The sequence below is a fragment of the Hemibagrus wyckioides genome, linkage group LG08 (assembly GCF_019097595.1).
Source record: "Hemibagrus wyckioides isolate EC202008001 linkage group LG08, SWU_Hwy_1.0, whole genome shotgun sequence".
Classification (NCBI taxonomy): domain Eukaryota; kingdom Metazoa; phylum Chordata; class Actinopteri; order Siluriformes; family Bagridae; genus Hemibagrus; species Hemibagrus wyckioides.
In genome coordinates, this window is record NC_080717.1 from 20,472,336 (window position 1) to 20,484,835 (window position 12,500).

Sequence of the window (12,500 nt, forward strand, 5' to 3'; positions counted from 1 at the left end):
TTTCCTGAGTCTGAACTGTGCCGGCCATTCAGACTATCAAATGAAGACACTTTGCTGATCTGACCTTCCGCATCATCTACAAAGTATGATAGAAATCCAAAATCAAATTCAGCTAAACGTTCATGTAAAAGGTTAAACTGCTAGAATTAATACTTGAGATGAATCAGTCTTGTGATATTGGATCACCAACTCTCATTGTACTAAACAGTTGACAACGAAATGACAATTAAATTATAATTAATAAATTACATTCATAAGAAACAATCACACAGGCAAACTCTTGGATCATTTCCAATATTAAATTAGCATGAGTTAACACATTGAGAGCAAGATTATTTTGCACAAGCACACAAAAATGTATCTTTTAACATTAGACTTACCAGCCGAAGGTGGTTCACAGGCCTGTTTGCGTCTCCTCCTGAGAATCACTTCCAGTTCACTGTCCTTCTTAACAGGCAATGTCTCCTGGAAGCCACGACTGGGACTCTTTTTTACTGCATCCTGTGAAATCAAACCAAAACCTTCATGCATGTACATGGTCACAAACAGTTGTTTTACCGTTATGCATAGCATATGAAGAAAAGTACCAGGATGCCTTTTAGCTCCTCCATAGCACTCTCCTGTTGTTTCTCTTCACTAGCTGGACTTGGCTGTTGAACAGAAAGTACATAGAGTATTGTATGGCACTTTTTAGAATACAATACTAGGATTTGGTGGCACAGAACTCTGTTAAGATATAAAACAACAAATAATCCCTATCAAAATCTTCTATTTTTTTAAAATGAATTATATATAAGAACAGCATAAGACGTTTCTAGCAGTGAAGCACTGAACCTATGGTATATGTTAAAATCCAGACCATGGGTCCAACCTACTGATATTAAGCCCTACAAGCCTTAGTGAGAAAGAGTGTTGTCATGGATGCTCAGTCAATCAATATCTTAAACACAGTCAATTTACTCTCTCCATATGAGATGTCTACTTACAACACAAGCTTCATAAACTATCCCTCTGGGAGCATAACCAAATAGTCATAGAGCTCCATTCATCAGACTTACTACTTACCTTTGGAACAAATCTCTGCAGATGTGCCAATCGATTCAGCAAGGTCACATGCAGAACAAATATAAGATTGCGAATCATGGATCAGAACATTCGTTCAAACACAAAGCATTGAACAACAGTCCTCTGAATGAATACACCAAGCATCACCTTTGTGTCCTGTCCTTTCACAGGTCTGAGAACCACCCCGTGTTTGATCCGTTCCATCATTTCATTCACAGCCTTTACTTTGACATCATCCACAGCTTCAGGCACTGAACAGAAAGAACATTTGGCAGGTCAAGTCTGAGCATAAGACAAGCCAGGGCTGCTAAGAATAAAAGTCGATAAAGTCACCTGGAGCCTGCTCTAATTTTGGAGAGCCTTTTCCAGCCTTGGAAGATTTTCTCATGATTGCAATGAGGGAGCTGTTAGACAAAGAATTGTGTATAATGGGAAAATCAAGAGTTTAGATTTGGGTCATCAAACCACCACCACTGACATATACACTGTAACACTGCAAGAATATATATGTATATACACTCCATACCATTCACTTTATTAGGAAAAACAGTACACCTTCTCATTTATGCCATTATCCATGTTTTTGGTTTTTCACACTGTTATTGTTTGATTGATTGTTGTGTGTTAAATTCCCAGTAAATCAGCAGTTTCTGAAATACCTAAACCAGCCCACCTAGTACTAATATCCATGCCATGATCAAATTCACAGAGATCACAATTTTCCTTAATTCTAATGTTATTTGTAAACATTACACAAAGCTCTTGACCTATATCTGCATGACTTCATGCACTAAGCTGCTGCCACCTGATTGGCTGATTGTACAGACGGACAATGGTGGCTCCTAATAAAGTGGCATAGTGAGAGTACTATAATTTAAGCATGTTTGTGGACTACAGTCTGTGTGTGGCCTAGCCGAAACATTACCTGAGGGGGTTACAGCGGGAGGGAGGTGGTGGGGGAGGAGGTGGGGGAGGTGGAGGAGGGGGTGGCGGGGGTTGAGGAGGAGGAGCAGGGGGAGGTGCAGTCCCAGGAGATGGAGCTGGTGCCGATTCGCTTTTCCTCTGAGACTCCTGCAGCTCTTTCACTGCGGATAACAGAGGGGCGTTACTGCAGCAGGTTTTTTGGAACATATTTGGACAGTGTTAAAAATAATGTTTCATGCTTCTCCGGTACACTCTAAAATATTTCTGGCTGGTTATTTTTAAATGCTGTGCAGTCTTAATTTCTGAAAATGCTGCTCACACCTGGAGCCCTATATTAAAACCAAAAATGTTGTGTATAAAAGTATATCATCCCAGATCCAACCAAGCAAAGGTCCTCTTGTCGGTCATTTAACAACGGGCAAATTTAAAATACTAATACTAATAAAGTCTATACTTATTTGCACTACTGAATAAAAACTCTTAGCTGCGGTGATGCAACTTACATGAGTGAAGAATAAAAGAAATTCACTAAAATCAGCATTATATTTTTTATCCTAGTGTTTGTTCCAGGGTCTGCTGTTTTGTAGCGGATCATTTGATCTGCATGATTTGGCACAGGTTTTACGCCGGATGCCCTTCCTGTCGCAACCCTCCCATTTTTATCCGGGCTTGGGACCGGCACTGAGAGTTAACTCTTCAGTGGCTGGGTTGGCGCTCTGCCTGGGAATCGCACCCGGACTGCGGCAATGAGAGCGTGATCCTGATCCAAAATCAGCATTCTACACATGATCAAAATTGACAAAACAATAGTAATACATTATCTGGCAGCAGAACAACATTTACAGATTTTTCTCTCATCTACATGAACTAGTAAGACTGATCTATTTAGCTTTTTCTAATATGTCTCTGATGAAGAGGCTGCAATGTTCTGTAGATAATAAAGTTGTAATCTAACCATCAAACTGGCCTGATGATGGAGGTACAAGTGAGAATAGAGACTGAAATTTCCCCAAATTTTCCCAAAATAACAGGATGTGAGCTCACCTCTTCTCTCCAAGTCACCACACTTTTTCACCTCCTGCTGGAGACGTTCTTCTGTGTCTTTCTTCTCCTCGTCCAGTAACTCTAGTTGTTTCTGCAGCTGTTCTAGCTGCTTCCGCAAGGCACTCTGATCCAGCTCAACCTCCAAAGCCTTAACCTACATAGAAAGAGGAGAATGGAACTAAGAAGACTAGAAATAAAGGTTTATCCCAGCTCCAAGAAGTCAACCTTTGGAAGGTGTAATTAACCATAAACCATCAACACATTCAGAATCAGATTATACAGTAAGGTAATTTGCAGTAAACAAATCAAACCAACAACAAAACTTAATTGCTCTACATTTAATATATAGCAAAATCTTAATGAATTATTTAGATACCACCCTGTTCAAAACTTGCACTTGTGTGGTATAACATTGTAGATGCTCTGTCATCATTGCAGAATATTGATTCGACCTTGCCCAAAATTTGCATGCAAGCCTTGGGCAGCTGCGGATTTATCGATGTCCCACTAGCTGTACTTCACCCTGTACCTGTCTGCTTGTAACAGCAGTTCTGTCAGCAGGGCTACAATCCATCACCAAATTGGGAACAGCTGATTTCTCATCCATGCCTGTCACCTGGCCCACAATGCTTTAGATAGCATTGTGAAAAATATGTGAGCGGGTTATGAGATGCGTCTGTGAAATTGCCAGTGGACTTCAGCATTTTCTGTAATGCTCTGTATTACTGGAGGGATGCCGGCCTTCCCCTCTGATATGCTAAGGGCGTACTTAATGCAGTGCAGATGTGAAGGCAAGACAAGCCTCCCACTTGCATCCTCTCATTTGTTATTGCACCTCAAGGAAATGTTCAATCTGCTGATCCTGCAAACACAGTGCAACTGAGGTGCAATAATCAGAAATAAAATAACACTACTGCATGGCTTAGTGCACATCTGGAACACTGACTTTTAATTCATTTTGTTCAGTCCTTTGTTTAATTGTAGCTTTTATACTCTTATAAACCTATACTGTATATTAAGATACATATCTTTGTGGAAGTTGAGGCGTGGTCTACTGCCAGTGGTGAATGGAGGGCGGAGTCTGGTAGAAGGAGTAGGGGATTTCATGAATGAGCATACACCAGTGTCTGATTAATAATGCTTTATTTATACACTGTGTGTCTTGCAGTAAGGCGCTACATGCCAAGTAGGGAGAGAAGGTGTCGCAGAAAAGTGCAAATTCCCCCAATTGTGTTTGGCTGAGCTTGTGTGCATGTGTGAAATGTTTTAGTTAAAAAGATTGGGATGCTGGAAGCACAGGTAGAAAGCTCAATAATACCGGCCTACCTTTTCTTGGTGTTGCAGTCGCTCTTGCTCCAATGTTTTGGTTACGTTTGCTACATCTTCTAGTGCTTTGAGCAGCTGAACACTGGGGTCTGCCTGCTGCAGGAGAATCATACTCTGCCTGTTAGCTTCTTTTTGCTTCACCAGCATCTAAAGGAGAAAAACAAGACCATTAATTTTCCACTCTGAACATTCCAGCTCCAACTGATGTCCAAAACATAACTGTGTTTGTTAAGACATCGGTCCGTAAAACATCACATCAGTTACAACAAATAATGACCCACATAACCCTTAGAACAGCAGTTATATAATCTTAAATAATAAACAGCGGTAATACTATTAATGTATGTATTATCTGTCAGAACATCACATCTTCTAGCTGACCTCATGTGCATAGGTCTCTGCCTTCTGCCTCAGGTTCTGTTCCAGATCCAACTGTTCCTTCAGGCCCTCATATTCGTTAGCAGCCATCATGGACACTGAGAAGAGAAACATTATGTGAATGGTAACACAAAAGTTTTGTTAAGTGCTGTACTGCTTTACTGTGGCTAATGGGTTTCACAGTCAAAGTGAATACATACACAAAGAGACAGAGTTCAGAAGATATCAGGTTCAATTACATTTCCCTAGCCAAAGGCAAAGGGATTTCCACTGATGGAAGTTATCCTCTCTCCCTAATTCCATCATACTGTTTAATGGAAACCAGGACTGAGTAGGCCGGGAGGAAATGATGTTGGATGCAAAACAACTAAAGCATGGTGATGTCATGAATAGACAGTTGAATGCTTGGCTCCACAGAATAAAAGAAAAAGCTATATAACTGACAGTACTTCATCATATTGAATTAGTAATCACCAACCAATGTATTTTATAACCTATGGGCACAAGGGTACAGCTCACCTCTGTTGAATCTCTTGATGGTCTTGTTTTGCTGCTCGATGGTCTTATAAAGCTCCTTCATCTCTGCTTGCTCTTTTTCAGTCTAATAAACGATAAAAAGTGTTGAAATATTTGTTCTATGTCTCCCATAACACTTGTTGACAGATAATAAAGGATACTATGAGGCTTCATTATTAATTAATTTATCATTCAAAAGGTTCATGTATGTATCGCATCCTCAAGTCCCCCACACTGCTCTGTTAAGCAGGGGTTAACTCACTCTCCTGTGACAAAACCAGTAGGTACTTACAAGCGCTGTCAGCGCCTCGATTTGTCTTTGCTGCTCCTGTAACTGACAGGCTAACTGCTTTTTTTCCTCAAGCAAAGTGTTGACTGTTTCCTGAAGATCTGCAAAAACAAAAGTAGTGCTTAAAAATAAAGTGGTTGCCTTCATCTCTTAATTAAGACGTTTGTTCTCATGAAATAAATATATTATATTACCTCAGAGTGACTGACAATTCTTACATTTCTAGAATTAAAGTGCCATTTGTTATGTTTACCTTTGACCTGCTGCTGGTACTGGGTGTAGGGGTCCGGACTGTGCTCCTGTGCATCGCTCTCCTCCTCCAGAGAGATGCAGTCTGATATGCTGGGCAGGAGCTCGTCCAGACACGGTCGAGACGACAGGCTCAAATATTTTAACTTCTTGTTCTCACAGTTCAGCTATCAAAGTATTATTACACAACGATCAGAGAAACCACATTTGCATAAACCTAAACACAACAATCATATAATTTGATGGATTGATGATTGAAGAATGTTAAAGTGTGAGATGTGATAAACATGTATAAAGGCTGAAGATGGAGTAAAAGGTGGATGCTTACCTTGGTGGCCAGCGCTTCGGCATTTTCCCGACAAGACTTCTCGATCTCCAGCTGAGTCTGCAGCACATTCACCTCCTCAATTACCATTTGGGAAACTAAACGAAACAACAATTTTAAAACAACATAATTTAGCAGTAGCACACTTTCAGAATGAATCAGACATTACTTAGCGTTACTATGTAAGTAAAATAACAAACAAAAAACATGCCTTTATTTTTTACTAGCATGTAAGAGGAACCACCAAGATGGTTATCTGTTACGTGTTCACAATGGAGAGTCTCTCAACAGTTTTGACAACACTAATACCCTGTTACAGAACCCTACTAGAGTAACAATACACCCTGTGGAAGCCTTACAACGGGCAGATCGGGTGTCATAGCGTTATAGCAAAGTCAAGCAAGTTCACATCCAAATGCTTGCTCAGTAGGGTACCACTACGGTACGCATGGAGTCTACCAGTCATGCCTTTGATCGTTCCTTTACTCCATCACAGTGCATTAAAAACAGTAGAAAATATAGCAATGCATGGGTATTATTTCAAGTCAAATCAAGTCAAGAAGCTTTTATTGTCATTTCAACCTTATATAGTTGACGCAGTACATAGGACGTTTCTCCAGGACCCTGGTGCTACATAAAACAACATAACATATATCTACAAACCAAAAGAACAACACAGAGCTAAGGATAGAAAGTACATAAAGTGCAATGTCAAAAGACAAAACAACACAGGACAGGACACAAAATATGACAAACAGAAGAACTGTAAACAAGTGGGTTCTTATAAATATATACACTTGGGTTCTTATAAACATATACGTATATACGTTCGCGAAATCAGCATGGAAATCAAGCTACATATGATTCATTTGTGACTTTATGAAGCTGAAAGAAGAATCAATTCCTTTAGAAAGCAGCGAGTGAATAATGCATGAAGAATGCTCTTCTGAGCATTCAGTCTGACTCGAATATATCATCAGCCTGCTAAAGGGCTGCTGAATGCATTTATCTTTCGACAAACATTTTTCACACTGAAGTCAACTGAGCACACCATGAGATCGTAATGCATAGTGTTCCTCAGATTTTTGTTCTTAGTTGACAGGAGTGGAACCTGATGTGGTTTTCTACTACTGTAGCTCATCCACCACAAGGTATGATGTGCTGTGCCTTCTGAGATGCTTATCTGTTCACCACAGTTGTAAAGAGTGATTAATGGGGTTATTTAGACATTTATATTAATGGTATTTGGCAGAGCAACTTGCAAACGTCTCTATCAATAAATACATTCTGATAGGTCATATATGAAGCAGACAGACAACACAAGTTTTAAATGACATTCAGCTTAAACCAGTCTGGTCATTTTTCAAGGTGTTGTGTCCTGCAGTCCCTCCATGCACAGGATGTTTTCGGTTTGTTTTTCACACCATACTGTGTAAAATCTAGAGGGTGTTGTGTGTGTGAAAATCTCAGGGGATCAGCAGATTCTGAAATACATAAACCAGCCCATTTGGCAATAACAATCATGCCACTGTTAAAGTTACAGAGATCGCACTGTTTTCCCATTCTGATATGAACATTAACTAAGACCTGTATCTGTATGATTTTATTCATTGTGCCGCTGTCACGTGATTGGTTGATCAGATAACTGAACAAATGGGTAAGTATACAGGAATTGATGGTGAGTGTATATATAAGAAGGTGAGCGATATAAATAATTAAAACATGGTGACACAGGTATTAAACAGCTACAGGCATTTGTGCCAAACACTGTTGCAGAACTGTACTGCAGATTTCACTATGGAAGATTTTGCTGAGAAAGAAATATCACCTCAGGCTTATCTTGGCAATGTTTAATATTTTGCACAATTTTTTTTTTTTAATATTTTAATAGTTTCCTGTTTGGACATCACCTCTGCAACACTTTTGTGATAAATTGTGTTTGACATATAAGCAGAGCCTTCCAGAAACCCATTACTAAATCTGTCTATCAATTTTTGCATTTTCATGAATGAAAGACTCATCTCAGTACGTTACCAATGATGGTTTTATTAAAAATAGCATTTAAAGCAGTAGTTAACTTATTATGAAATGATTTAGAGCAGTTTCAGTACAAAATGCTCTGTTGTAATACGATACAATGTGATTCAATATTGTGCAAAAAGTTTGCCCTGACCACGGTTCATTCATACCTTCTAATTTATTCATCAGAATGAGATAGGATGTACAGGCTGGTGGTAATGAACATTCAGCTGGCCGATGGTTTCGCTCTCTAAAAAGGTCAAGGTTCTCTGCCCTAACAAAGCCCTCTGGACATTAGCTCTACTCTTTTAGCTTCCTGACTGACTGAGCTCGGCCGTTCAGATTCTAGGTCAGCAACTGTGATGTGCTGTGTGAGAACAATATGGCTCATGACTCACATACACACACAGACTGCTTGTGTTAAGCTAATATTAGTCGAGAATAACATTGAGCATCCCCTTTTGATTACAGTGATTAAACTCTGCTGTTTATAAGTGTGCAACGGTGAATGTAACTTAAGTCTCAACTGCACACAAAGATTACAGCCTTGCATCTATCCTTAACCATCTCTCCTCTCCAGTCAAAGACTGAAATGTACAGAATTCCTTCCTAAATGTATTTTTATTTTAAAGCTACAAAATGAAAGATTTTAGAATGCCTGTCTCTGATAGAAAAATGCTTTTGCAAGATACTTGCATAGGACTGCTCCTTCACTGTATGCACTAATCACAAATGCATTTAGATATAATGCAAGGTTGTGTTCAACTGTTCAATGCACAATGAGCAATCAAATCATACTATTGTACTATGTAGCATGTCACTGAACTATTATAGTTTAGTGACATGCTATATAGTACAATAGTATGTAGTGGGGGAAACCTTTCTGTGTACATCAATGTGACTTGCACAGTTATTAAGTATCTTTCAACAAGATCTTGACTTAAAGCTGCAGCCAGGCAGCTCTTACAATGACTGCTGCTGTAACGGCATTGCCCATGCAGTGCAGACCTGCCTCAGTGTTACCTCATTCTGCACCATCATAATCTGTAATCATCATCTGTAGCTCCTGCCACTCACAGTGTAATAACTGTACCGAATATTCCTATAACTGTGACCCAACACCCCTGATAAAATGCTACTGGAATTTATTATAAATATAAAAGATTGTCAAGCAGCTCACAGCTGGCCAGGAACAGTTTTTGTATTCATCTGGAAAAATTATCAAATATAATACACTCTAGGTTTACAATTAATGAGAGCTTAAAGAATAATAATAATAATAATAATAATAAGAATAATAATAATAATAATAATAATAATAATAATAATAATAATAATAATAATAATAATAATAATAATAATAATAATAATAATAATAATAATAATAATAAGGTATATAGTGACTCCCTCTTACCCAGTAGATGATGAGAGAACATTAACTAATGCTCACTGAAGCATCTTTTAAACAGAAATTGGAAGCAGTTTTTTTGCCATATTCTGCCTTTTATATGCTTCAGTGTTTTTTTTTTTTTTTCCAGCACACCCAATGATTATACAGCATTTGGACCAATCGCATTCGATCAGCACAAACCCACTGCATGTCAGCAACTAGGCCAAATTATACTGACATTTGCAGAGTCATGTTAGGTACTGCAGAAAACTATGCTAAATGTTAGTGTCAGTGTGTGGCTTAATGAAGTGACCTACTGTGCAATGGCTCCGAGATACCGTGTCGTACACGTTACATGTAAAAGCGTATTTTTAACATAAACTGCAAGGAAGTGCAATCATAAAAAAAACAAACATCAGACAACAGAGGCACTTTCAATTTTTAAATAATTCATAGTTGTAGTCTTAAATAATTCAAAGGAAAAGAGCCTTGCAGAGATGAGAACAGTATTTGTCAGAGTCTATTTAACCCTCCACTGGGGATGATGGGAGCTCCAGGAGGAAGCTTTGATTGTTTTAGAAAGAGTCTGGGGCTTCGTCTGACTGAGCTCTATTGATCCATGCAGCATGTCCTGATGAGCCATGTACTATATACATGTTATAAAGAAACAAAAGGGATATATGCACTTGCTATTCCAATTTTGTTCCTTTTTTGTATATAAACGATATCAGATATTCTCAGTGGAGATAAAGACAAAATGATATGCATTAATGATAAGAAAAAGATGGACATAACTGTAAAACATGTCCAATACAATCCAACATTGCAAATAGCATTGGATTGCTGCACTGAACGATAATGTAGCTAAGGCAATAGCATAAGACATGTTCACTGGGCAGGATAACACTAAGGCATATGCATCTAAATGTCTAACGTACGATCACTATATCGCTTTAGAAACATTACTCAAAAAGGCTGTTAACTAATGCCTCTTTCTGAATGAAACACACATGCACATCTCCCCAATACTGATAGAGAACATCTTAAACATCACAGTATAATAATCAAATAAATGATTTCTGCGTGAGTATATTTACAAAAACATGTACAATCACAACTGACTGTAAAACATAAACTGCACTAAAAGAGCAAGAGTAACAACATGGCACACATTAAAAGATAGGAAGAGGAAATATGGCATTGTATGGCAACATGCTCACCTGAGTCTATGCACCAACAGATAACAGTAAAACCTTAAGGTGACTATACGTCCTCACGTGGTGCAACTAAGAAACGGCACTTTTCAGTGTCTCATTCAGAAGACAGCTTGGATGCAGTGTGATAATGAGATGAGTTAGGGAGGAGGTGACATCAAACATGCAACCCATACACCAAGTGTCAGATTAAAGGCATAATGAAGTGAGTGACTCCTACAGAACTCTCATGGGAAAGTGGACGCTGATGGAGTCTATCGCCACACCCATCTGTAGTTTAATACGTGGCCTAAAGCATCTAAATACGTGTGGTAGCCTGAGAGAACACACCGGATGCTGCTGTAACTTAATTCTGACACACAATTAAAAAAAAAAAAAAACACTTTTGACATTTTACCTGCAAAAAAAATACATTTTAGAGAAAAGTAAATATATATTGTTCTATATCTCTTTTTCAAGATGTGAAATGATCCATATTTGAGGTAAAACATTCAGTCTACCTACTGATGTCTTAAACCTTGCTAGCTAAGTGTTATTATTTCATACAGTGAATATCACTGATCAGTGAAAAAGACATAAGCCTAGTTAGGCCTTAGATTATAACTGAATACCAGCTGTCACAATGCCCATGATGCATCTACTCTGCCAATACAATCTTTAAATAGAGTTTGTTTCCTTTTCACTTCTGGATGCAACTGGATTTGGGGATAAATTGCAGAAGAGCCAGCACTACAGAGGAAATTTCACCATATGAAGGATTTTCCCAACCCGGTACACTTATATGGTGTAAATGTAAAAGAGAGCAAGTGGAGGATGCTGAATCTGCACAATACAAGTCTCACAGCCAGCATCTTCCAAATGAAGCTAGCTAAGCCTGGAGGCTGATGATGAATTACTTCTAGTAAAAGTGCTATACACCGTTTTCCTGACCCATTTAAGAAAAACACACAGACTGGAAAACCCAGGAAATTAGGAAGGGAAAGAATATATTTTAAAAAAATTAGGTTCCTCGTGGGTTCTTTGGATGGTCAAAGGTTTCTAAATGGGGTTAACTACAAAGGAACAAAAGGAAACGAATCTGTTCTGGGGTTATCATTTCATTTCATTGTCTGTACCGCTTATCCGATCTATACTCGGGGTCTCAGGCGTCATTGGGCATCAAGACAGGATACACCCTGGATGGAGTGCCAACCCATCGCAGGGCACACACACACACTCATTCACTCACACAATCACACACTACGGGCAATTTAGAGACTCCAATCAGCCTAGAAGCATGTCTTTGGACTGTGGGAGGAAACCGGAGCACCCGGAGGAAACCCACCAAGCACGGGGAGAACATGCAAACTCCACACACACAGTGAGCGGGAGCAAGACTCTGGGGTTATCATATAAAATATAAAGCTGAACCTTTTAAATTGGTACATATAAGAGTATCAGATGATCAAACACTGATCTTTTGGATGTATATTATTCAGGATTGTAGAAGAAGTTGTTGTGAGTCAGTAACCTTACATTAGCGACTGAAATATAGAAATTTCACACCACAGGAGTTACTGAGGAATGCGCTTAACCCTTTACTACTCAGCTCTATATCTGGATTGGATTCTGGATCAGATGCAATTTGGATAAAAGTGTCAGCTTTTTGCCAGCCAATTTAACAATTAATGCCATTCAGATATTAAAAGATTACTCGCATTATAGTACTAGCTTACCTCGAACAGCTTTCAGGTGAACTTACCTCTCTTAATGTGCTTAAGC

General features: G+C 38.8%; 1 protein-coding gene across 2 annotated transcripts in view; it reads right to left on the bottom strand.

Annotated features, from left to right (window-relative positions):
* Positions 1–12,500, bottom strand: part of shtn3 (shootin 3) — an 18,757-nt gene that overhangs the window by 4,372 nt on the left and 1,885 nt on the right. For both annotated transcript variants that reach the window (XM_058396449.1, XM_058396448.1), the window contains exons 3-17: positions 12,481–12,500; positions 6,120–6,214; positions 5,796–5,958; positions 5,546–5,643; positions 5,257–5,338; positions 4,741–4,835; positions 4,360–4,506; positions 3,034–3,187; positions 1,991–2,150; positions 1,399–1,469; positions 1,213–1,316; positions 1,066–1,080; positions 588–650; positions 381–501; positions 1–76 (exon numbers count right to left, since the gene is read on the bottom strand). The exon at positions 1–76 is cut by the window's left edge and continues 168 nt beyond it; the exon at positions 12,481–12,500 is cut by the window's right edge and continues 41 nt beyond it. In XM_058396449.1, coding sequence (XP_058252432.1) covers positions 1–76; positions 381–501; positions 588–650; positions 1,066–1,080; positions 1,213–1,316; positions 1,399–1,469; positions 1,991–2,150; positions 3,034–3,187; positions 4,360–4,506; positions 4,741–4,835; positions 5,257–5,338; positions 5,546–5,643; positions 5,796–5,958; positions 6,120–6,214; positions 12,481–12,500 — 1,464 coding nt within the window. The remainder of the gene's footprint in view (positions 77–380; positions 502–587; positions 651–1,065; positions 1,081–1,212; positions 1,317–1,398; positions 1,470–1,990; positions 2,151–3,033; positions 3,188–4,359; positions 4,507–4,740; positions 4,836–5,256; positions 5,339–5,545; positions 5,644–5,795; positions 5,959–6,119; positions 6,215–12,480) is intronic.